The sequence below is a fragment of the Perna viridis genome, chromosome 6 (genome assembly GCF_037379345.1).
Source record: "Perna viridis isolate PV_CMFRI_1.1 ecotype Kerala chromosome 6, ASM3737934v1, whole genome shotgun sequence".
Lineage (NCBI taxonomy): Eukaryota > Metazoa > Mollusca > Bivalvia > Mytilida > Mytilidae > Perna > Perna viridis.
Window position 1 is genome coordinate 46,658,372 of NC_142450.1, and position 25,134 is coordinate 46,683,505.

Genomic DNA, 25,134 nt, shown 5'->3' on the forward strand with positions numbered 1-25,134 from the left:
GCTCAAACTCGGATGGCTCGAACACCCAGGATTTCTCGACACAATTCAAAGTACCAAAATCTTTTCCTATATAATTAATATAAATAACCTTGGATTTCTCAAACACTCGAACTGACTAGTCGGTCCGTTCGGTAATAAATCTTAGAGAATAACCCTCAATAACTCGAGCTTGTCAGCCATTTTGTCAGCTTGGGTAATAAAAGGTGTGAAAAACCGAAACCCTATCATTAATCAGTGTCATTTTAGTTAATTACAGGTAATATTTAAGTCATCATTAATTAGGTGGTTTTGATCTTAACATAACAGTGATTGAAGTTTGAAAATGTTCCGAAGTCGGTATGATGAAACCATGTTAGAAAATCGGATGAACACAAATTATTGACCAATGAACTCAAACTCTGAACATTTTTAAAAGAGAAACAGCATTTTTTATGTCCACAAATCAACATAGTCTTCCGCAAGAGAATGGAAAAGATCCATGAACTAACACAACTTCGTAGGAAGTAAGCAATTTCTATCGATAAAGTCGAACTCGGACCAGCAATGAAAAAAATCCAGAAATATATAACCTTCGATTTCTCGAACCCCCGATAATTTGAACGCCTTTTTAATGGTCCCTTGGAGTTCAAGCTACCTAGGTTTGACTGTAGTTTATCCCAACCACAGATTTCATTCACCTGTCAGGAAATGTTGGACATTCATGTGTCATTATACTACTCTTTAGTTTGATTTTGAAGAATTATCATCATTCTTTTACCTTTTGTTGTCAGGGCCCTTCAGAACTTAATAAAGGTGTGTTTACACTTACTGAAGACCTTTTGGTGATATCTGAAAGTATTTACTATTTTGTATCTAGGTTATGTGCTAGTGAATTTGTTATGTTTCACCATATCCATTCTTTTTTCCATTGTACTGTAGTCATGTGTTTTATCACATGATTTTTGTAAGCAGTCGCGGAATACTTTGTACAGTAGTTTTATAATATAATAATAAAACTATTTATTTATAAATGAAGCAATGTGTACAGTTCTGTTTGTTCTTGTCCTTGTAGGTGTTAGGTAAAGAGGTATATTCCAGTAATAACCAGCTCGGTGGTGTACAGATTATGTATAATAATGGAGTATCACATGATGTCGTAGCCAACGACTTTGATGGTGTTGTTAAAATTCTACAATATTTATCATACATGCCTGAGGTAAGGACTTCTGTACTTCAATTCATTATTGAACAATATTAAAATACTACAAGTAGGAAGTATTGCCATAGTTACAGATTTACATAAATACGACATAGATACTATTTACTGAGATTTAACTAGTATTTCTTTTTTAGAAAGGTTTTGGTTTAGACATGTTTTGTATGCTGATAAGTAACTTGTATTAAACAATGACTATTATCTTTGTTCAGTCAATGAAGAAATGATCTCAATTCAGGTACACAGTACAAGTGGTTATTTCAAGTTTGTACCACATGTTTAAAGTTTGTTTGGATTGACTGACAAAATCACATTTAACTGTAAAATTTGTTTTGTATGCAAATATAGCAAATTTATTATTTCCAAATTGTTAATAACATCAATGTCATGTGATAGTACTTGATCTATAAGTAGTGAGATTGTTTTGTTTTTTTTTTGCAATCGGTATGTTAAAACAGCTGACTTAAGCCTTCTTTAAATATTACAGAAACATGGAAGTCCACTACCACTGATGAACTTACTACATGACCCTATAGAGAGAGACATAGAATTTGTTCCTACCAAAGCTCCATATGATCCTAGGTGGATGTTGGCAGGCAGACCACATCCTGGTAAACTTATACAAATATTTTATAAATCATGTAAATTGATACCTGAGGAATGTTATCATTCACACTTCATTGATGGTAAATTCTTGTAATTATCTAGCTTAAAAATACCTTAAAATAAAAGTAAAATTATATTAAGTATTTGTTGTAATGTCATTACATTGGAAAACATAACAATTTTCATGATATCAAGATTGACCACTTCAAATTTTCTCTCCATTTGAAGATACTATTTTAAAGAATTTTCATTACCGTGTTCACTGGTATATTTTGTAGTCAGTCAATATTTCGTTTTTGCAAGTAAAGATATCAGGTTTTTTTGTTGTTTTTTTTGTTTGTTTGTTTGGTTGTTTTTCACAAATAACAATTTACTTGTTGGACTGACATGTTGGAACCATCTAATCCAAAGTAATTCTTTCAAATCTTTAAATATTATACATTCTATATTTATCTTTTAACTGATATCTGTAACTAGCATTACTTTACATTCTTATATTATGTTTTTCTATTTCTAGTTTCTGATGTGTTGTTAATCTTTGAACTTGCTATTGTAGATCGAAAGACAGTTTGGCAGTCAGGATTCTTTGACAAGGATTCATTTTCAGAGATAATGGCTGCCTGGGCACAAACAGTAGTTGTTGGAAGAGCTAGGTGAGGATTGGATTATTTATTAACGTATCAATAGTTATATTACCTTCTGAGTATAACACACAGTCTTTCTAAGTTTACACAAAGTAAGAGAGTCTTGTTTATTTTTAGGTAATATTTAGAGAGAAAAAAGTCAAAATTGAATCATTTTGAGAACTGTTTTTATGAGAATTAAATGATATTTTACTATAACACAATGCAGTTTGAATTATAATACAACATGACTATTTTATCAAAATTTATAGTTTTTAGATAATTATTTCTCATCACTTTGTTATAACAATTGAAAAGAAGAAGTCCTGATCCTTATTACAGATGTCTAATTGTGTTATTTATTGTGGTTTTACAGGTTAGGAGGTATACCTATGGGAGTTGTTGCCGTAGAAACCAGGACAGTGGAGACATCTACACCGGCTGATCCAGCCAATCCAGATTCAGAACTAAAGGTACTGTGATTATTATTTATCTTCCTCATTTTTTCTGCAGTTGATATGTCTGCTTAAATTTTTTAGTTTGTACTTCATGCAACACATCATCAATTTTCTCTGATTCAAACGATGTCAAATAAGTTTCAATCAACTAGAATGGGACTAAAAAAGTATTGTTTTAAACAGTTGAAAACATTATGGACACAAGATGAATTAGATAAACTTTGATTTATTGCAGGTACTACAACAAGCTGGACAAGTATGGTTTCCTGACTCTGCCTATAAAACAGCTCAGGCTCTAAAGGATTTTAACAGAGAGGAGTTACCTTTAATGATCTTTGCCAACTGGAGAGGTTTCTCTGGCGGAATGAAAGGTACTTATTCTGGCAGTCAAACATGTTTGAGAAAAAAATGTTTTTTGTCCAAAAAAAAAAAATTATTTTGCATTGATTTTGATCATTGAATCAGAATTAGCCTAAAACTACAAATTGATGTAATAATATGATAAATGTAATCACAAAAAGTATGCAGAATTTATATCAATATATTTTGTAGGTCTGAATATGCTTAATGCTGGTTGTTTAGTTCTGAACATGAGGCTCTTTTTCACTTTATCTGTAATGCTGATTGTCCTTTTCAGGCATGTATAATCAAGTGTTGAAGTTTGGATCATTATCTGTAATATTTGTATTTTTCAGATATGTACGATCAAGTATTGAAGTTTGGATCCTACATTGTTGATGCTTTAGTAGAATATAAACAGCCAATCATGATCTATATCCCTCCCTCTGGAGAGCTGAGAGGTGGAGCCTGGGTGGTAGTCGATCCATCAATCAACCCAACTTACATGGAAATGTTTGCTGATCAAAGTTCAAGGTAAAAGGATTTCTTGACTGTAACTTATAAGTTGGATTTTTGAGGATTTTGACCTCTACAATTCTTTTCATAATGTAATGATTGATTTATATAGGAATATACAGTGTACTGTTATTCATGGCTACTAAATTTTGTGACTGAAGAAAATTGTATTAATACAAGGAATTTTGACATTATTACATTATTTATTAATGTAAATAACTTTCCCTTTCTCTGGTTAATTTCCTGTTTTTGTCTGCGTTTTTACATCTCCTGTAGAATAGCAGGAGGTATATACATGATCATGTGTTTATCCTATTGTCCCAAGTTTTTATCCAAACAAGGGGGCACTTTCTTCTAATCTTCAACCCCTGTGAGACAACTGAATGGAATTAATGGAACTTGCACTTATTCTTCATTAGTTGATACCTTTGAGTTCCTCCAATTTTGCTTTTTCATCTGAATAACTTTAGCAGTTTCCTATATGGTATCTGGTAAGGGAGGTCAAGATGTGTTACATATATAAAGTGAGCTTTGCTCACAGGTTTTTACAATTATTTATGTTTCACATATTATTTGTATGGATTAATTCGTACAGAAATATTTTTTATCCATCTTGATTTTTATTTGATTTTTTTCAGGGGAGGAGTGTTAGAACCAGAAGGAACAGTAGAAATAAAGTTCCGTGAGAAAGACTTATTAACAACAATGAAACGTATTGACCCTCAAGTGAAACAGATTGTCGAGCAGATGAACAGTCCTGAACTTTCAGAGGAGCAAACTAAAAAACTTGAAGATGAACTGAAAAAAAGAAAAGACTTATTATTACCTATGTACCACCAGGTAGCAGTACAGTTTGCAGATCTCCATGATACCCCAGGACGTATGGAGGAAAAGAGTGTCATCTCTGTGAGTGAGAAATGAACTTAGTTATGAGTCTTTAAATTGCCTAAATATTTTTTTTAATCAAAATAAGAAAATTGGAAAGAAAATGTTCAATGATTGCAAGGTTTTAACATTGTCAAGTGTTTTATACATGTAGTTTAACAAAATACTTTGCTGGTAGTTAACATCAGACATCCAGCAAAATCACCTTAACCAGGAAGCATGAAGTTTGTGAATTTATAATGATAGTCTTTATAGATTAAATGTTGAGTCCTGACTTGTCAAGTTGAGATGTGAATCATATAAAACTGATTTTAAATTCTTGTCTTTACAGGATGTCCTGGAATGGTCACGTAGTAGAGAGTTTTTCTACTGGCACATTAGGAGAAGATTGTTAGAGAATGAAGTCAAGAAGAAAATCCGTCAGTTTACAGATAGTCAGAGTGAGGGACAGCTGAAGTCCATGTTGGGCAGGTGGTTTGTTGAGGATCAAGGAGCTACAAACGTACATAAATCTTCCAATTATTTTTTAGTGATAAAAGGAATTTGAAAGTTGATAGAAATTGTCACAAAAATAGTTTGAATAATGATATAGCCAAGCAAATGACCTGTTTTCTATGATGGTACTCGATCTTATGTAAATAAAATTCACTTCAAGTTAATTTGAATTTTTCAGGCTTATAAATGGGAAGATGATAAATCTGCTGTTGAATGGTTGTTAGAACAGAAAGATGGACGCGGCAATAACTCTATTGATGACAATATACGATGTTTACATCGGGAACATGTATTACAACAAGTTAGAAGGTGAGTCAATATACAGTGTCTATGCTGGCAACATGTATTACTATAAGTTAGAAGGTTAGTCTTACTGTACACTTCAGTTATCAAGTGATAAACAAAGATATCGTAAAAATATGAATTACAGTTGATAAAGTGGAAACACACTGAAAATTAATATGATGAGTAAAAAATATCTTAAAGGATTTATGTTGTGAATAATATATGCAATTCAGTTTGTTTTCGTTTTCTTCCAACAGTTTGTTACAAGATTACCCAGAAGTAGCTATGGATTCTATTGTACATATAACTCAGCATATGTCAGCAAGTCAGCGTACAGAAGTGTCTCGTATTCTGGCTAGTATGGACTCATGATTACTGATGACAAACATAAGGATTTTGTCTTCTGCTTTAAGTGCTATTATGTTTAATGCTTACATTGCCTTGTTGTGTCAATGTAAACTGCCAGAAGTGTTAAACTGTTGTACCTAATGAAACGCCCAAGAGTAGTCTATATATCAAGGGTAGTAACTGGAATAAACTGTTGACTTGAACATATAGGTATATTACTTATGTAGGAGACGTGAACAAATATAACCTTTTCGTGTTCATGTAACTGTATATGTTATTGGTCTGTCTATTGGGACCTGTAATGCAAACATGTTGGAACTATCAAATTTGTTCTGAATGGAGTTCTTTGTTGAGTGGTTAAGTTACAATTTTCTGTGCAATCAATGTACTTGATGCTTCAAAGGTACTGTCATGACTATTGATTTAAATAACTTCTTAGCACATAGATCTTTTTTTTTTATTTTGTTACTTTTCTATTATTAGAACTGTACTTTATATAAATAACATTATTATCATATGTAAATCAGTATAAAATCAACATTAATATTTTCTCGTTATTTGAATTAGATTTGCCTGTAAATGTAAAAATATAGTTTTCCTAGCCGTTATTTGCTTAATTTTGCCAAAGTGGACAAAATAAACATCTGAAAGTGATTTCATTGTAAAAGGGCTTGTATTTAATGATTTTTTTTGTATTTGTTTAAAGCTTTTTGATGAATTAATTATTTTATTCATTAACTGATCTTTTTACTTAGAATAAATTTGTGTTTCTATAAATAATGCCTTTTTAGTTTTTATAAGTTTCTATTTTTGTCTTTTTTTCAATCTTTTTGAAAGCTGAATCATGTTATAGGTCAAAGGTCAGCACCTGTAATGTGAGGAGGTATAATTGGTTGTATAATTACTGTAGGGTTTGATGACTGTAGGTTATTATCTGTATTACATGTCAGTCATGATAGGCTAGTAGGCCTATAAGTAACTCACAATCAGTGCTCACTCTCTATAGTGTGATTTAGTTCTGAATATTTTCTTGTTGTATCAATTGGGTGCTAAGTTCTTGAGAATGTTCTTTTCCATGTTTCATCCTTGGTTATGGGATTAAAGTACTAATTTTTTTATCTGAATTATTTTTCTAGATTCGAACTAAGATGTAGGAACTTGTATTTAGCTAAGTTTTTTTACATTGGTTTTGTTAATTTATTATTTATGATACATGTATTACTTATACCAAACAAGTGTTGCTCAACTATACAAACTATTATTATAAGTTGTCTACATTTTTTACAAGAATTAGTGCTGTTGATAATTTATTAGATATTTATAATAAAGGTACTTATGTGTTGACTCTTCATTATAAATAAAAAAAGTTAGAATGTTGTCCATGGGAAACTACATATGGTAAACTGGTATTATATTTTTCATTGGTTATAAAGAAGTATCTGTTTGCAAAGCAGAGAAAAATGGCTTCATGAATGCTAACATTTTGATTGGAACCTATTCCTAGAAGGCAAACAACACTTTACTTGAAAATTGTTGTCCTTTAAGTGAGAAGTCGGAGGACATGTTATTATATTATAAAACTTCATAAGAGTCCATATAAAGATACAAAGCAGAATCATCTACTTGTTAAACAAAAGAGTTGTCTGTAGGAGTGATTGTGTCATCAGTGAAGGAGGGACAACAGAAATACTGTGGAATTATTTACTTGGGTAGTGGTATTAATCATACTTTTAGATAACTTCAAATCTGAAGTTAATGAATATAAAACTTTTGACTTTTCAACATTATATACCACCATACCTGACATAAATTAAATACAAGTACAAAAAACTTGGTTTAGATTCGGTACATATAATAACAGACAACATAAGCTCTGCTGTGCTTTTAACAGAAAAAACATGTATATCACATACACAAGACATGCAAAGCATAGAGACTGTACATATAAATAGAAGCATAGAGACTGTACATATAAATAGACACATAGAGACTGTACATATAAAGAGACATTGCTAAAAATCAAAAGAACAACAAATTGAAGATAAAACATAAATTGGCAATCAAAAAAACTAGTAACTAGGGCATTTTACAAGCATACATGGACAATGTAAATCACATAAAGACAGGCAACTACATTGTAGCACTAAAGATGAAGCGAAAGAAGCTGTTTGCATGCAGAACAGCAGCATTCCGAGCCTTTCTAGGACCGAACTAAACTCTTGAAATGAGAAAAAATTATTTTCTGTCCTGGGATGGTGCAAAAAACTGTTCTATAAAGTAGCTGTAGCAGAACGAGAACTTTACTTACTATAAATACTGGTTTTAAACGGTGGGTTATATGGGTATATTTTTGTACCTGAAAGTTTAATTATATGATTTCACAGTTAGGATTTCAAAGGTTTCGACAGCTCTTGTTCTTTGGTGAATATGCAGAGAAGGCATCCTGTCATGATCCAAAAATTCTTCATATGAGCAAGACATGTCATTATACACAAAACGGAGTGTTCTTTCTTGCACTTTTTCTCGTTTTTTTTAGAATTTTTACCAGTACAGAAATGCCATTTCAAAGGGCAAAAATTAAAATTGCTAAGAGTGAAAGTATGGAAAATGTTCAGTCTTGTGAGTCTATTCAAAAATGGACCCTAATGTTTTAGTACATTTAGATGCTGATATGCCTTCCTACACATATTACCAATATTAGTATAAAAATTAAGTTTATAATCAATTCAGTACCCTATAGTTTCACAGTATTTTCACAAGATAAATTTACAGAATTAATATTTATTCATGGTTGTTTTTCAAAAGTCTTTTTACATAAATCTGTCTTAAAGAAATCATCCACAAAGCATTCAACTACGAGAGTGGCAATTCTTACAATTTTGTTGTTTTAGTTTACAATTCTACATATTTTGCCGCTAGAACAAAAAAAGACAAAAGCTTCTATACTGAGCCACAGGTGATCAGTAGTGAATATATTCTAGTTTCTCATAATATTTGGAGGGATGCTTTTCATCAAATTATGGGCATTCTAACAGGCACTAATTGTACCCCTCTCCTAGACAACCTGTTTCTTTATTGGTGTGAATCGTAGTTCCTTCCAAATCTTGTGAAAGACAAGAAGCTTATTAAAGAAGATAGAATATTTAATATCACATTTAGATGTAAAGATCTCTCCATAAACAATCTTAATTATGAAGAATAGCTTCGTCCATTTACCCACCAGGGCTAGAAATTAAAGAGACTACTGATGCAGATTCCTCATTGTCTTTTTGAAGCATTTACCTCTATTTCGACGTTAGAAGTCATCTCGGTACAAAAATGTATGACAAACGAAACGATTTTGATCTTAAAACATATCAGCATCCCCAGGACATTGTCAGGTGTTAAGGTATGCCAATACTAGAAACCACTGACTTTTTATTGTGTTTGGGCCTTGGTTAAAAAAAAACAATACTTCAAAAGGTTTTATTTGTTGGGTTTCACCATACTCTTCCCTTTTCTATTATTTACGATATCTAGATCTTATTGAGAAATATTCTGCTTCTGATAAAATGAAGATAAAATCGATGGATTTTCATAATATCATCATTGTAACGTATGTGTGCTTTTTACCAACTTTTCCCGGTGGCGATGTTTACTGTCTGTTTGTATTGCGGATACCATCGGAAATATTATTACCAAGTCGGGATCATTGCAGTTGTTTCCAACTTTCCGTTTGTTACCTTGATGTTACACATTTTGTTCTATGAACTTTCCTTTTTGTGACCATTGCTTGGAATCTGTCCATCAATTCGGTAGGTTATTAACAATACACAAACTGGTATAATTTTGACAAACCACAAAATTGATACCAAAAATGAAAGACATTTGCAGAAAGTCACCCATGTTTGTTTTTACAAGGAATTGTACAAAAGAACTTTAGTAAGAATTTTAAATGATTGAATGACCAAACACATATGTATACATCAAAAGTAATAATTTACATTTAATAATTTAACAAAGAGAGGATTACAAAAGATTAAATACATTTTACTTTTCAATGTTGAAAATGTGACTATTGAAATGGACTAATTTTTCAACTATAGTAAGTTCAAAGCAATTTAACATTCATTTTTTTTTTTTGGACTGGAAAAATTAGTTCAAATTTATATAAGTGAAGGAAAAGAGTTGGTCAGTGATGGTACAATAATGTAAGCGTTTATTCCGTAACTCAGGCACAGAGTGTAACATGAGAATACACCCAACATACTCACATTTTCATCATTGACATTATATATCACGGATATTAAGATACAAAAGCAGAAATGATAATAATTTTAGTACGATACATACGCTGTTATGCTACATTTTATCTAAGTATAAGTCGGTCTTCTTGTCTTAACTTCACGACATTCATTGTCAAATATATTTCTGGTACTGTACACTTGGTCCATTGTTGTCTCTATTGGTCCAGTATGTTTGATACGTTTCTAAAATTTATCAGCATTGTCGAATTTACTCGATATAGTCTTTCAGTATTTCAACAACACCCGTATTATAAACAAAGCCCTTTCCAAACTTTCAACAACATCTCAATGCCAAACCATTATTATTGGCCTTTTCTTTAATGACTAACAACTGTATTGTTCATGTTTGTAGATATTAAACAAAGCTAAACAGCCCGAATAAGATGACGACCATTCTTGTTCTCTCCATACTAAGCTTCATCTTTCCAGTTATTACAGGTACATGTATACCTTATCATAGTTTCATAATTTCATTGTTTTAGGTATGTACAGGCAAATTTAGTAATTGGGTGCAAAAATGAAATTATCTAAGAAGCACCAACAATTTATTGCATGGTTTTCAAAACATAACACACTGCTCGCGGGCGACACTAAGTTCAGAGATTTGGTATATTATTTGGAAGAAAGGAAACATCGAGTATAAAATTTTGTCGGAAAGAATGGATTGGACAATACCAGGAAAATCAAATTCCTCCCAATCTCTAATTGTTCTTCAGGACAATGCAGTAGTGGACCAACTCTACCCGAGCACGCATACACACTGACAGAAACCAAGGCATCATACTCTTCAGGAGAAGTCTACGAAATATATTGTGTCCCTGGCTATACAATATCTGGTAGTTCTAACCTGACATGTAGTGGATCCAGCTGGACCCCAGACCCACCTGTCTGTAACATCTCAGGTAAAACAATGCTATTTTCGAGATAAAAATATAATTTAAAAATGTATAATTTATCAAATAATTCAAGATACAACCTAAAAACTACCGCAACACCTTCGCTAATACTACAACGTGCAAAATGAAGTAAAACTCGGTTATCTGCACTGAAACAAAATGATAATGTAACAGAACACATGACCTAGCGAAATGTTCCAGATAAAGTGAAGTAGGAAAACACTGTACATGTATATAGTTTTAAAACTTGTATAAATCAGGAAAGTACACACTTTAAACGAAACAAGTAGAAAACGTAAACCAACTACTTGTACAAAACCATTTTGGTCCATGTTCTACAACCTATCACGTATATCAGAACATTGTTGGTTGATCTGATGCTGTTGTACTATCTGTCATGTATTTCAGGGATTCAACCGTGATGGATTTATTATGCTAGATCTGCCCTGTATCTCAGAGATATTACTGATTACAGCACGATAGATTTACCATGTCAGTATCGTAAAACCTGTTCTGCAGGGATTTTACCATTGTGGGTTTATCTGTCCAGAGTTGTACTATATACCATGCATTTCAGGGATTTTACCATGACAGATCTAACTGGCAAACCATGTACAATATGTTCTGCATTTCATTTGTAGTTTTGTCTGTTTTTAGAGATTTTACCATGGTGGGTTTACCTGGCGAGTATTGTTGCTGCATTACTGATAATCCCATGTGTCTGTCCAAGAGTACTAGCCTGTATATGGTGAGTGATTTGTATCTAAAGACCTTTAAATTGTTATTTTTTTTATCAAATACGTAGTAACTCCAATTTATTTAAATTGTAAAATATTTGTACCAGTATATTAAATAACACGCTCACGTGTAGAGGTATTTTACCACCGGTTTTTGGGTAGCAAATGTTGAATCAATTTATACCTATTCTGTCGTGGGTACCACTGTTGAGTATTTGCATTTCTTTAAATAGCCACAGAAAGAATAAATCTGATGATAAGAAGCCCCTGACCAAGGAAAAAAACCCATACCATGGTAAGGGTGGAGAACCCCCAGGATTCAGGAGACACCACAAACCAATCACACCTGTCACAGATGCTGGAAAACACAAACTTAGTCAACTGAATGCCCATGATGACTATGGGCACTATGGCAAGAATGCTTACTATTAGGTACTGATGTTGACAGAGGCAAAGGATGATATGCTTAAACATGAATAAAGACATTTGACAGGTGTTAACAAATACTGCTTATACCATGCCTGTCATTTTGTGGGGGTGTATGGTTATACTACTTATAGAGGACCACTCTTCAATAAAATTTTTATTTTCAATTCTAGATTAAAAAGTAACTTAACTTTTTATATGCAAATACTTCCCTCATTTATTGATTGATAAGCTAAACCCCAAATCACAAAACTTTGGTATTTCTAAGCCTGAGAATAAATCATACAAGGACTACTGTAGTACGTCTATAATTGGGAATGACCATGTGCTCAGCAATACAGATAAGCTTCATTTTTATGCAGTCTGGACCACATGCGAGATTTCCAAGCAGTCTTCATCACGTGCAAGACTGCCCCACATGCGAGATTTCAATGCAATCTCTACCACATGAGAGATTATCATACAGTGTGTAGCACGTGAGATTTGTATGCAGTCATGCAGTCTGTACCACATGTGATATGAGTTTTCATTGAGGTCTGTACCAAGTGTTCGATTTTCATGCAGTCTGCGCCACGTACGAGATTTTTATGCAGTCAGCACCATGTGTGAAATTTGTGAGATTTTCACCAAGTCTATACTTCGTATGAAATTTTCATCCGGTCTGCACCACATATGAGATTATAATGCAGTCTGCATCACATGTGAGAATTCGATGCAGTCAGCACTGCATATGAGAATTCCATGCAGTCTGCACCACGTGAGAATTACATGCAGTCTGCACTAGACAAGATATTTTCATTCAGTCTGCACTACATGCGAGAATACCATGCAGTCTGCACCACATGTGAAAATCACATGCAGTCTGCACTACACATGAGATTTTCATTCAGTCTGCACTACATGCGAGAATTCCATTCAGTCTGCACCACATGTGAAAATTCCATGCGGTCAGCTCTACATGTAAGATTTCATTCAGTCTGCACTACATGTAAGAATTCCATTCAATCTACACCACATGTAAGAATTCCATGCAGTCTGCACCACATGTGAGAAATCCATTCAGTCTGCACTACATGTGAGAGTTCCATGCAGCCTGCACTACATAATTGATACATGTACATGTAGAAGAGTTAAGTACAGCTTCATGTTAGAATAATAAGTAAATGAATAAAGAAAAATGTGACAAATCAATATTTTTTTTCAACTTCTTTTTCAACTCAAACCTTTAACAGTGTTTATAGAATTATCAATAACAGCGGTTTCTAAGGATTGATATGTAATGGAATTATTCAAATCATTTCAGTTAAATTCAACATAAAAAAAATTCCTGACATTTTTTCACATTTTGTTCTCCGCTTTCATTTCTTTAATTAATTCTCAATTCACTAATGGGCATACAGGATGTATTTACACTATTAGGTTGACAACAAAATACAAACTGCCCATCCTACATGGATCTAAGATGACCCTATACAGTTTGATGTGTTTCTTTGAGTGGTACAAGTTCTTTGACTAAAAAATGAAAACTAACTGGATCTTCCATTCAAAAATGTATTCCAAAGAATTCCAATTTGCCCTAGGAGGATTCAGGATCATACTGGATACCAATTTGCCCTGTAACATATACAAAAAGTATATTTTACAGTTTATGAAAAAGACAGACAGATGGACATACAGAAGATCTTAATGTGTACAAATTAATGATCAATGAAATTTCAGACATTTCAAAAAGATAAAGTCAAAAACAGTCTTACAGAAAGCAGGCTGGCAAATGTCTACCTACTGAAACCTAGATGGCAAAGAAGTTCATTTTTCTTTCTTCTGCTTATTCTGCTCAAATGAACACATCAATGTTTAATTCTATGGTTCTACAAACTAGAATCACTGCGAGCAAGTTCACAATATGCTTCAAATCGAGTTATGTAAATTGTAAAACTAAACTTGATTATCTCCCTGTGGAAGCTTTCTACAACAATTACAAACAATTATATTCCTCATTACAGATCTACATATGATGTCAAACCTTCCTATTTAATTTCATCAAACCTCTATAAATTACAGGAGTTTCGCTTATAGGTTTTAACCCTGAAGTTAAATTATTCTTGTTTTGAGTCCTCCAGCAAGAAATATTTTCCTTCATACATATCTGCATGATACCAAAATTTTTATCTAAATCCCTAAAGCAGTTAAACAGGACTTGTCCTTACAAGGAGTAACCTGAAGTTGGGACTACCTCCTCCTTTTGAGTCCTCTGACTATAACAATATTCCTTTATACATATTTACATATAATACACAACCTTCCTTCAAATTCATCAAAATCCCTAACACGGTTTAAGAGTTCTCATACTTGCAAAAGAATGTGGACAAACAATGGAGGGGACAAATAGACAGACATGGTGATTCTCATATACCACCTATACATAATCAGCAAATCTAATTCAGAAAAATAACACAATACAATATAAAAATTTATTAGTTAAAATCATATTCTTTTGACAAAACAATAATTTATAACACCAATGCGTAGAGATTGCAAACTGCACTAGAAAGAAACCACCAAATTTTATGGCTCATGCCTTTGCTTAAAGGCTCATGCATTCTAATCAATTTCACAATCCACTTCATAATTAATTAAATGACTTGGTCCTGGATAAACTAAAACCTAGAGGCTCCTAGGAGCCTGAATCGCTCACCTGGTTAATTTTTTGCCTTTCAAAGGCAATAACTCTAACAAAGAGTTTATCATAAGGATCAATTCATCAACTGAAAGTTCCATTCTATCCATTACAATTTTCATGATATTGACTGAAAACTGCTAAAAACGTAACTTTTTTGCCTTTCAAGGGCAACAACTCTTACATGGAGTTGTCCGACAATTTTGATCTCTGAAGACTTTTGTACGCTTTATAATAAGAATCATTTCAGCAATGAAATTTTCATTCTATCTATCATAGTTTTCAAGATATAGGCTGAAAACTGTAAAAAAAGTCGTTTTTCACCTCTCAAGGGCTATAACTCTTACATGGAGTTGTCTGACAACTTTGATCTCTGAGAGACTTTTGTAGGCCTTGTAATAAGGATCATTTCAGCAACTGAAAGATATTGGCTAAACCTAACAGTTTTGTAGATATATGCAAAATTCTACTCTCTGACCCCTATGTTCTATTTTAGTAACAACGGCCATGTTTTTTAACAGATCAAAAATCCAAACAATTATTTTGTTTAGGATACCGTAAAAAAACAGAGGAGGAGAAGATTTTTGAAAGTAAAAACATCAAAACTTGCAAAAAACTTTCAAAATGGACAATAAATCCAACAGATTTTCACCAAAAGTTGATTACAGACAGATCTCATCATGCTGAATACTTTAACCCATTTCAGAATTTGGTTAAATCTAATGGTTTTGGAGATATAAGCAAAAATATGCTTTCTGACCCCAATGTTCTATTTTTAGTAATGGCAGCATTATTTTTTTAACAGATCATAAATCCAAACAGTCATTTTGTGCAGGCTGTTCTACAGAACAATCATCTTAAGTTTCATCCAAATCCAATTGGTAGTTTCAGAGGAGAAGATGTTTGAAGAAAATGTCAATGATGACAAACGACAACAACAGATGCCAAGTGATTGCAATAGCTCATGTGGCCTATGGCCAGGTGAGCTAAAAAAAGAGTGAAAATGAATTAAATATTTAGATAACAAACTCTCTACATATTTCTACATCACTTTCACAGTGCAAGGAGGATACTATATGTTTATCTTCCCAGCATATTGCAGTTATAACCGAACACATCATTTAATTAAAGCATCATAATACCTATCATTATAAACATCATTCAGACATCATAATGTAACAATTAGACCAATCATCTATTTATAATTGTACCTTCAAAACAACATAACAACTGGAGTATTTTATAATTACAACAACTATTTTATTGAAATTTTTTTATGGAATGTTTCTAATTTTTTAACAAGTTATATGAAATAACCTGGTTTGCAGCAGTTTACACTCGTATAAACCGTGAAGTGGTCTAAACCCGGTTTACACTTGTATAAACCGTGCAGTGGTCTAAACCCAGTTTACACTTATATAAACTGTGTAGTGGTCTAAACCCAGTTTAAACTCATATAAACCATGTAGTGGTCTAAACCTGGTTTTGAATATAACCTGTCGAAAAATTAGAAACATTCCTTATAATTTAATTTCTGATGGATGATTAATAATTGATTTGTAATCAAAACATTAATTTGTTTGGGATTATTTGAATTCCTGAGTGTGGACTAATCAATGTTAATGATGTCATGGTACCAAACCAGGTTACACAAAATAACCTGGTTTGCTCAAAGAGATTAACCAATGAGAAAACTTGTTACAAATCTAATTAAATTATTAACAGCTAATGTGTCTTGATTAACCAATAATTCAGTTTATAAGAGAACCATATCATATCATGTTTGGAAGGTGATCCATTCACAAAATATATATGTTCAATAGTTATGATTTCCATATCTTCATTAGCAGCAACAGAGTTAATCATGCTGTATTTTTTTATATTGCCATTACAACTTCTTGAACACAATATAACTAAATGAGATGGAAATTGTGTTTTTACTCATAATGTACAATTACAATTTACCAAAATATCTAACATTCACCATTAACCAAATAGCCACTTGGTAACAACAACAGACTGGCAGTCTAAACATATAAAAGCAACAGACAAGATTTCAAAGAATTTTTGTCTTATTGGGCAATATGCTGTATGTATAATCATAAAATTAGAAATGTGTCCAATAAATATGGATACCCTGCCTGTGACAACAGTAGGTCTGCCAATCTATTAAACAGAAGTTGATGAATGAACATAAGATATCTGTAAGTGATGGCTCACTAGTGATACCCCTCCTTTCAATAGCGATAAACAAAATCCTTGGTAAACAGAAAGTTGTTGTCAAATTTTTGTTTAAATATAGATCCCACCACCTGGCATACCTACAGAAAGAATGTACTAAAATATCAAGCCACTGTGATGATTAGTTGCTGGGAAAAATGCGATGAAATTTTCAACTTTCAAAATTGGTAAAAAATAAACTAAGTTCTCTGTAATTGTTGAATTTTTCTGAAAATGTATTTCTCCACATACCATCAGGAAGAATGCCTTAAAATTATAAGCCACTGTGATGAGTAGTTGTTGATAAAACTGTGACCAAAAAAAGTGTTATGGAAAAACAGAAACATGACAAGGGTAAAACAGTATACCCCCCTCCAATTCTTCAAAGCAGGGGTATAAAAAAGAAAAGTTGAACACAACAAACAAGTTATCATGCTGAAGTTCCATATTTAATTTTAGACTGTTAAGATGAAGAGTTCAAAGTTCAAACAAATAAACATTTTTAGGACAGACATACACATGTAAGGAACATGTACATGTATACATCAATTAGAGCATCACCATAGCTAAGATATTTGTTAACAACAATAAATTCCACAACAAAACATGAGACTCATCATAATCATCTATATGCTTTCATCATCAGAATCAGAATCAGCAGGTAAAGATCTCATTGAAGCTGACAACAGAAAATGTTGCTGGTATAGCTTGAGGTTGTCACCAACAAGTCCTCCATCTAAAAGGTGGTTTATAGCTTCTAATTCTTGTTCTTTGGCCTAAATTAAAGCAATAATATCATTGATAAAAACAATAATACCATTGATTAAAACAATAATACCATTAATTAAAACAATAATACCATTGATTAAAACAATAATACCATTGATTAAAACAAGTCTGTTCTCAAGCCAAACTCAACTATGTACGAAATCTGTTTGTCAGAATAGTACACCTGCTATCTAACGGAGGATGTGAGAGTCTCATGTAACATCAGAGCAAAATCACAGCAGTCAATACATCCAGTGATATTAGAGGAGACTGCCTGGCACCTTACTGAGGATGCAAGAGTCTCAAGCTAAATCAGAGAAAGGGAGAATTGAGCAGATATAAGAAAATTCATGGGATAACTTATATTTATTCATTTGATAAAAAAGTATGATTCACTAGATGTAATTGTTATGTGTTCCCCTAATTCCCCATTGTCACAGAAATGTTTAAATCAATTTGTACCCTTCATTCATTTTGTTGAATTTAATTTTTTTTTTTACTTTTTGACCGGCATCTTCTATAGGCAGCCAGTTATAAAATTCCATTATAGTTGAACTAAAACCTATATAGTGACATTTCTTTAAACCAAGTATGAATTTTCTACTATTTTTCAAAATTTACCAAAAATTTTTCTGAAGTTTGAATTTTTAAAAAATAGAGTAAAAACAGTATCTTTCACAACCTGGTAAAAATTGTGATCAGATATTGATTATGATTTAGGACGAATTGCAACATGTGTTTTATATGTTTCTAAAACATATTTTTATCATGTTTTTCATATGTTTAGGACCACCATGAAAAAACATATGAAAAACAGGTTTCTGACTAACAAATTAATCATGAAAAACAAGTAAAAATGTCATGTGGTATTCATATGTTTTCAATAGGACATCATACATAAAAAGAGTATTGTTTTCATAAGATTTTTGAAAATATAAGATTTCATGTAATTTTAAAAACACTGTCCATAACATGTTTCAATTATTCCTATGTATATGATACCTTCAGTGTCCTATGTAAAGAGTGAAGTCTTTTGACTTTTTCCACCTGTTCCACGGTGGGTAACTCATCCAGCCCCGATCCAGATTTTATTGCACTTCTCCTTTGTTTCTGTTTGTCCTTTCCATCAAATGTGAGATTTTCATTTTCTATTGTCCGATATATATTAGTAAGGTCATCTGTACTTACAGAGATTCCTGTCATAGTGGACTCAGACCCTGCAAATAAAAATAAATGTAATTTAGTTTAAAAATTGAAAGTTGTATCAAGTATAATGATAATTTCATTGGTTCATTTTATTCTGTAATGTTCATTGTTTGATTATTCAATCAAAAATAGGAAGTACAAAGCATTGGGTTTGTCTTTGTATGCTGATATTTAAATGACCTTGCCTTTTGAACTTGAAAATAAACAGGCTTTCATAATTCATAAAAAGGCAACACGGTTAATATAATTCTATAACAACTTCATTAGAAAGAAGATAATAACCCTCAAATATGTCCTTAACAGTTCATGACTATTTACAAAACAGCTCTAAGTTAATCTATGTAGAAAGTCGGCAATCTACATCAAAGTAAAAAAATGTAACAACACTTCTAGTACAGACATACCTTCTGAATATTCAGTAAGTGCATGACTATAAACACTATAAACACTTCCTGTGGTAAAGGAAGAACGACCACTCCTCAATGTCACAGTATCCTCATCAATACACTTCTGATTTAACTCAGGAGATCCTAGACTTGAGGTACTGGTATTGCTGCTATTATTGGCTGATTCTAAGGCATCATCATCACTCTCACTAAACTCAGGTGTGTCTGCAGGGAATAAGGTAAACATACAAAGGTCATATAGTGTCTGTAAGGAATAAGGTAAACATACAAAAAGTCATTTATTTAAATTCCTAATTAGAAAGTTATCTCTGAAAACTCTCAATGTAGTAAGGATTAGACTATTTGTTATAGAATTATATAAATAACTTATAACAAGCAGATAAAGGTATAAGCTTTTCATGCTACCCCTGGCTCCACAACCTTGCAGAAATAATTAATCAAGGACCATGCAAGACATGGCATCAAAGTAAAAAGATTGTGACCATAAACGATGTATCTACAACTTCCTAAATTCTGACTACATACAAAGTAAAGGATGTTGAATCTGCTTTCACAAAAAGTAAATATCTGCCATTGCGATCTCCGCCTCTGACACTTAATCTTGAAAATAAAAACAATTCCAAGTTTCTAAAGGTGTAAATATGTTGATTTCAGAGAGAGATAGAAGTACATGTATTACAATATCTCTAAATATCCCCAACTGTATCAACCAAAAGGAAGGGGTCCAATTATCAACATTTACAACTAGTTTGAAGTTGTATTATTTCTGCTCGATTTGTCAAGTACTTATTATGTGAACTTACCCCCTTGATGCCTCCTAATACTAGGGAATATAGCATGCTCTGTCAATTTCTTCTCATCATAAGCTATAGCAGCTAGGCCCATCTTATTCATCCATCTGAAATTATAAATGTTCAGTTGTATCACTGACACATTTCCAATGAATCCAATACTTTTCATCAAAATGTTAAACCTTGAGTTACTTGGTCCACAGGTAAATTATTGTATGTATGATGTCACAATGGAAGGTAAATTATTGTATGTATGATGTCACAATGGAAGGTTAATTGTATGTATGATGTCACAATGGAAGGTTAATTATTGTATGTATGATGTCACAATGGAAGGTTAATTATTGTATGTATGATGTCTCAATGGAAGGTTAATTGTATGTATGATGTCACAATGGAAGGTAAATTATTGTATGTATGATGTCACAATGGAAGGTTAATCATTGTATGTATGATGTCACAATGGAAGGTTAATCATTGTATGTATGATGTCACAATGGAAGGTTAATCATTGTATGTATGATGTCACAATGGAAGGTTAATTATTGTATGTATGATGTAACAATGCTATTCTATTAGAGAAATACAGTTTATTAATATTAACATAAACATGTGGCTTTTGTGGTTAAACAAACTGATTGAACATGTAAATATTGTTTGAGAATATCAAAAAATGGTAGTTCTCTAATATAACACCACAACTTGTGGCTTATTTTACACTTAAGATTTTTTATGAAATCAATCGAAGGACTTGTAGTCTAATTATTCACTTTAAATGGAGGAATTTTTCAGTATTCTAATGGCAAATGTATCCTTTATAATAAAACCATATCAATTAATCCATAAAACTAATGTATACCTACTTTTTCATATCTTCTTGTCTGTCAGAAGAAAATAAAAATGATGTCCCAAGGTTGTGGATTTTAAATGCACTGAAATGAACAAAACCAAACCTATAAACTTTGTCCTGACACAATGAATAAAAGAAAAAAAAATATTAATTTAGTCTGTATTTTGTCAAAACCTTCATAATTCAGATTTTCAGTCTTTTGAAAGAATACAAGATGTTTTATAATTTACCATGCTATAATACAATATGAACATGCAATTCCTTGCTACTTCTTCCAAAATTTATGGACTTTTGATTTGATATTTAGACTCTTTTTCTGCAAACACTACTTCTTTTTATAATGTGATTTTAGGCTTTGCCAATGAGAGACGGAGCTATTTGTACTCAGATAGCAACTTTGTAGATAATGCAGAGCTATTTTGTCATACAAGAGATGGTTTGCAAGACTTCTTATAGAACAACTACTATGTATCTGAATTTAAAGTTTAAAAAAGTCACTTCCAAATGATGTTTAATTTTTCTGACAGAACAATTTTGAGCCATTCACGTTTTAGACCCCTCCTTCAAGATATTTTTTAAACTCCTTCTCTACAAATTTTTAAATTTTTAAAGTTTCATATTTATCCAAGTTCATTATTGAACATTTTAAGGTTTGTGTAATACAATCGTTACATTGTATCATGAAATTTATTCTTCAATTGTAAAACACCTTTTCCTTCTGTATTAGTCAATGCAACAAAAAAAAAAGAACAGATATGGTAAAAGGCCAAAAATGAATTAGCTCTTAACCTAAATTAAAAATAGTAATACTTTCAGAGATCACGAAAAGGTCTACAACAAATGTAAACTCAACTTTAAGTAAGCTCTAAAATGCCCTGACAATAAAAGTAATCAAATTCACAGTAACAGAACAATGATAATTCATCAAAATCAAAAAGTAAAATAAGCAAAGAAACATTGATTCTCCTGATCGTAGACATCTGTGGTGGCTTTAACCATTCACCTTTAATATAAGGTGAAAAATGAACTGAAACAACAAACATACCAGAAAATTCACTCAATTTTACATCCAATTCTCTTCATGAAATACATACAAGTACATCTGTATTAACTAAACATCATTGGATAAATCAAAACTTTGTCACTAACTGTAAAATATCTTTGTAGATTTTGTTGGTTGGTAAAAACATACATTTAAGCATACATGGTAACTTAACAATTGAAAAGCTGAGCTCCTGAAATCCATCAAATAAACAAGTAAAAGCTCTTTACATCACATAGCAGGCAATACATAGAACTAAATAACATGCAGTAAACAATTAATTCTCACAATACCAAAAACAACAACAAAAAAATGCTTTGTGGAGTGAAGCCAGATATGCCTGCAGAGGTCATACCCTGAACAAATGGTGCAAATACGGAAACCAAATTCAAGCTTAATACAGCTCTCAATATTGATTGTGATTACCGGTAAATGTATGACACAAAATAATATTTTGACCAAAATGGAAGTGGTCAATAACTTAAATACTTGTAAATGAGACTTTTAAAATATAACACAGACAGACAAACAGACAGATGGACAAAGGGCTTTCTATGAATCCCAGAATTTGTTTCTGTATGGTATGATAAATAAAGATCTAAACTTAGATAAAATAAAATAAACAATTCACAATGTCATGGCATTTGGGGAAGTGTTTTTGAATTAAAGTTAAAAAATTAGGAAATTTCCTGATATGTGTATGAATTAAGTCCCATAAATCAAAAATATAAAATCCAAAATACAAAAAAAAAAAAAAATCAAAAGGGAGTTTACACTAATAGAAATAAACTATCCAAGGATGTTTATAAAAATTGCTTCAAGCATTTTAAGGTTATTACACAAATGTAGGAAATCCACCATTTTTATGAATAAGGTCCTGTGACTCAATAATGAAAAATCAGAAGAAATTTTTGAAAAAATCAAAAAGAAGCTCACATCAATCAAACCAAACACCTCACAAAAATATCAAGAAAACATGTACAACCACCATATAGTTTGAAAACAGGAAAATTACTCCATTTTAATGAATAACCCCATAACTTTTAATTGTAAAAACACATTTTTTTTTTTAAATTGAGAAGGAGCTTCATCAGTATAAATAAAAATTCACAAAAAAAATTATTGAAATCCCTGAAGGGGTTTTTGAGTTGTAGTCTGAAAATAGAAAATCAGCCAATTTTTGTAGTAATAAAGTTCCATTACCCTAAAACAAAATACGGAAATTGATGGCAGCATTTTTGTTATTTTAAAACTATAAATGACAACAGACAAACGGATGGACACCAGTATACTATAATATGCCCCATCTTAAAAGACGGGCTTATGAAAATAAATAAATCTAAATATATTTGGGAAAAAAAAGTACACTGTGAAAGTATTACTGTTCATAAGGTATCAATTTTCATGGTTTTTGGGGATCTGGTAAACCATGAAATTTGTTTCCACTGAAATAAAAATGACCCATTCACTTGTTAGATGGAGCTGTCAAATCCACGAATTCCAACATCTGTGAACTAACATTTTTTCCCTAAACCATGAAAGTTAGTACCCTTGAATAAAAGTACTTTCACAGTAAATGATACACAGGAGAAAAAACACTTACGGTCTACCAGAAGTAAGCAGGTGAAATAACAACAATTATGCATTTTCTAAGTTTTAAGAATTTATAAATTATAATTCTTTATAATCATTTATATGTCTAAGTTAACTGATACTAGTGTTTTATATAACTGACAATTCTGCAACAGTGTAACTGCAAGACAAAATTTCTTCTTTTTCTTAGTAAATGAGCTGAAAAGCAAAAATAAAAAACTTAATATTGCAAACAGACTTCCAAGGAAAGAAGCTATTCATCAGCTGTTACTTACAACTTCGAAGTTTTCACCTCTGGTGCAGGTGACACTTGGAAGGCAGGTAGATGGATTACACCCTCTGCTTTCTGGTCCATTTTATTTTTGTAGTAAAACAGATTATAGTTCTTCATCACACACCATCGTTTGACCCATTTAGAACTAAAGGCTCCACCTTTATCATTACGTTTTTTGTACAACCATCCCTCACAATCTCCCTGGCCTAAGTCTTTACAGGAAACTCTCCTATCTGCATAAATAGTCAATATAGAAATCATTTCGTCACTCTAAATCAGAGAAGTAAAATTACTTAACTTGTGGTTAATGGGAGGAAACCAGAAAAGCACCACTTTCCTCATGGAGGAAATAATAATGTCCAAACTGAAATCTGTAAAATATCACTACATAACCTTTCTTTTAATAAAAATAATAGAAGTTTGTTGGGTTGAATATCAATACAAATAACTAAAATTTTGTTTACTTCATAAGAGTTCAAAAATATGAAGTTGAAAATTATCCTGAATTACAATGAGAAGTGATTTTGGCAGGTACCGTTCTCTTCCTTTTCCCAAATCATTGCAATAAATACTATCTCAACAGTTTTGAATTATATGAGCTTTTTTTCTGGCAAAATTTAAAAAAATCTACAACTAGAGAAATTAAAACTGGTAATAGTAACCAAATAAATTCCAAGTTCTGAACTATAAAAAAAAATTGTAATTACTATGAGTAAAAGTGACCCAAATGTGGAAGACCTCATTGCTAAACAGTATGGTGTGGTATATATCAGTACTGAAAAAGTTTGGTTGAATGGTACATCATTCAACATTCCAGGATCTTGTGTCTCCCACCCCTTCGCAAGGCTACTAGTGTGATCAGTCTCACAGGTTTGTGGGTCTCCAACCACTTCCCAAGTCAAAAAGTGGTAATCTACTGATCTGTGGTACTACCTCCCCTTCCAAAGTCTGCTAGTGATATCTTACTGAGATCAGTCCCAGGTTTGTGGGACTAACTCCCCTTCCAACGTCTACTAGTGATAACTTACTGAGATCAGTCCTCCCAGGTCTGTGGGTCTTCCTTCTCATTGTTATTCCATGCTACAAAGTAATTATAAAAATGAATCCCAAGTTTAAACAACTGTAATATTCTTATACAACTTATTTTTGAGTTTCAGGCTATCAATCAAAATTTCATTTTAATTGCTAGAAATGTTTTACCACTTACAGTC

At 32.0% G+C, this 25,134-nt stretch overlaps 3 protein-coding genes across 13 annotated transcripts in view; 2 read left to right on the top strand and 1 right to left on the bottom strand.

Annotated features, from left to right (window-relative positions):
- LOC148615287 (acetyl-CoA carboxylase-like) overlaps window positions 1–7,094 on the top strand; it is a 49,877-nt gene extending 42,783 nt beyond the window's left edge. For all 9 annotated transcript variants that reach the window (XM_088590087.1, XM_088590090.1, XM_088590089.1 and 6 more), the window contains 10 exons: window positions 1,052–1,195; window positions 1,683–1,806; window positions 2,358–2,454; window positions 2,801–2,897; window positions 3,118–3,253; window positions 3,578–3,755; window positions 4,376–4,643; window positions 4,954–5,124; window positions 5,296–5,426; window positions 5,660–7,094. In XM_088590087.1, coding sequence (XP_088446213.1) covers window positions 1,052–1,195; window positions 1,683–1,806; window positions 2,358–2,454; window positions 2,801–2,897; window positions 3,118–3,253; window positions 3,578–3,755; window positions 4,376–4,643; window positions 4,954–5,124; window positions 5,296–5,426; window positions 5,660–5,774 — 1,461 coding nt within the window. In that variant the 3' untranslated portion in view covers window positions 5,775–7,094. The remainder of the gene's footprint in view (window positions 1–1,051; window positions 1,196–1,682; window positions 1,807–2,357; window positions 2,455–2,800; window positions 2,898–3,117; window positions 3,254–3,577; window positions 3,756–4,375; window positions 4,644–4,953; window positions 5,125–5,295; window positions 5,427–5,659) is intronic.
- A 3,294-nt stretch (window positions 7,095–10,388) lies between these two features.
- Window positions 10,389–13,444, top strand: LOC148615288 (uncharacterized). The gene is made up of 4 exons (XM_088590097.1): window positions 10,389–10,474; window positions 10,753–10,938; window positions 11,590–11,680; window positions 11,903–13,444. The coding sequence occupies exons 1-4, from the start codon at window positions 10,420–10,422 to the stop codon at window positions 12,099–12,101; spliced, it is 531 nt and encodes a 176-aa protein (XP_088446223.1). The 5' UTR covers window positions 10,389–10,419; the 3' UTR covers window positions 12,102–13,444.
- Window positions 13,445–14,552: 1,108 nt separating this feature from the next.
- LOC148615289 (connector enhancer of kinase suppressor of ras 2-like) overlaps window positions 14,553–25,134 on the bottom strand; it is a 60,240-nt gene continuing 49,658 nt past the window's right edge. For all 3 annotated transcript variants that reach the window (XM_088590099.1, XM_088590098.1, XM_088590100.1), the window contains 7 exons: window positions 24,952–25,003; window positions 23,925–24,156; window positions 21,028–21,096; window positions 20,177–20,271; window positions 19,371–19,577; window positions 18,763–18,977; window positions 14,553–17,768 (listed from right to left, as the gene is read on the bottom strand). In XM_088590099.1, coding sequence (XP_088446225.1) covers window positions 17,619–17,768; window positions 18,763–18,977; window positions 19,371–19,577; window positions 20,177–20,271; window positions 21,028–21,096; window positions 23,925–24,156; window positions 24,952–25,003 — 1,020 coding nt within the window. In that variant the 3' untranslated portion in view covers window positions 14,553–17,618. The remainder of the gene's footprint in view (window positions 17,769–18,762; window positions 18,978–19,370; window positions 19,578–20,176; window positions 20,272–21,027; window positions 21,097–23,924; window positions 24,157–24,951; window positions 25,004–25,134) is intronic.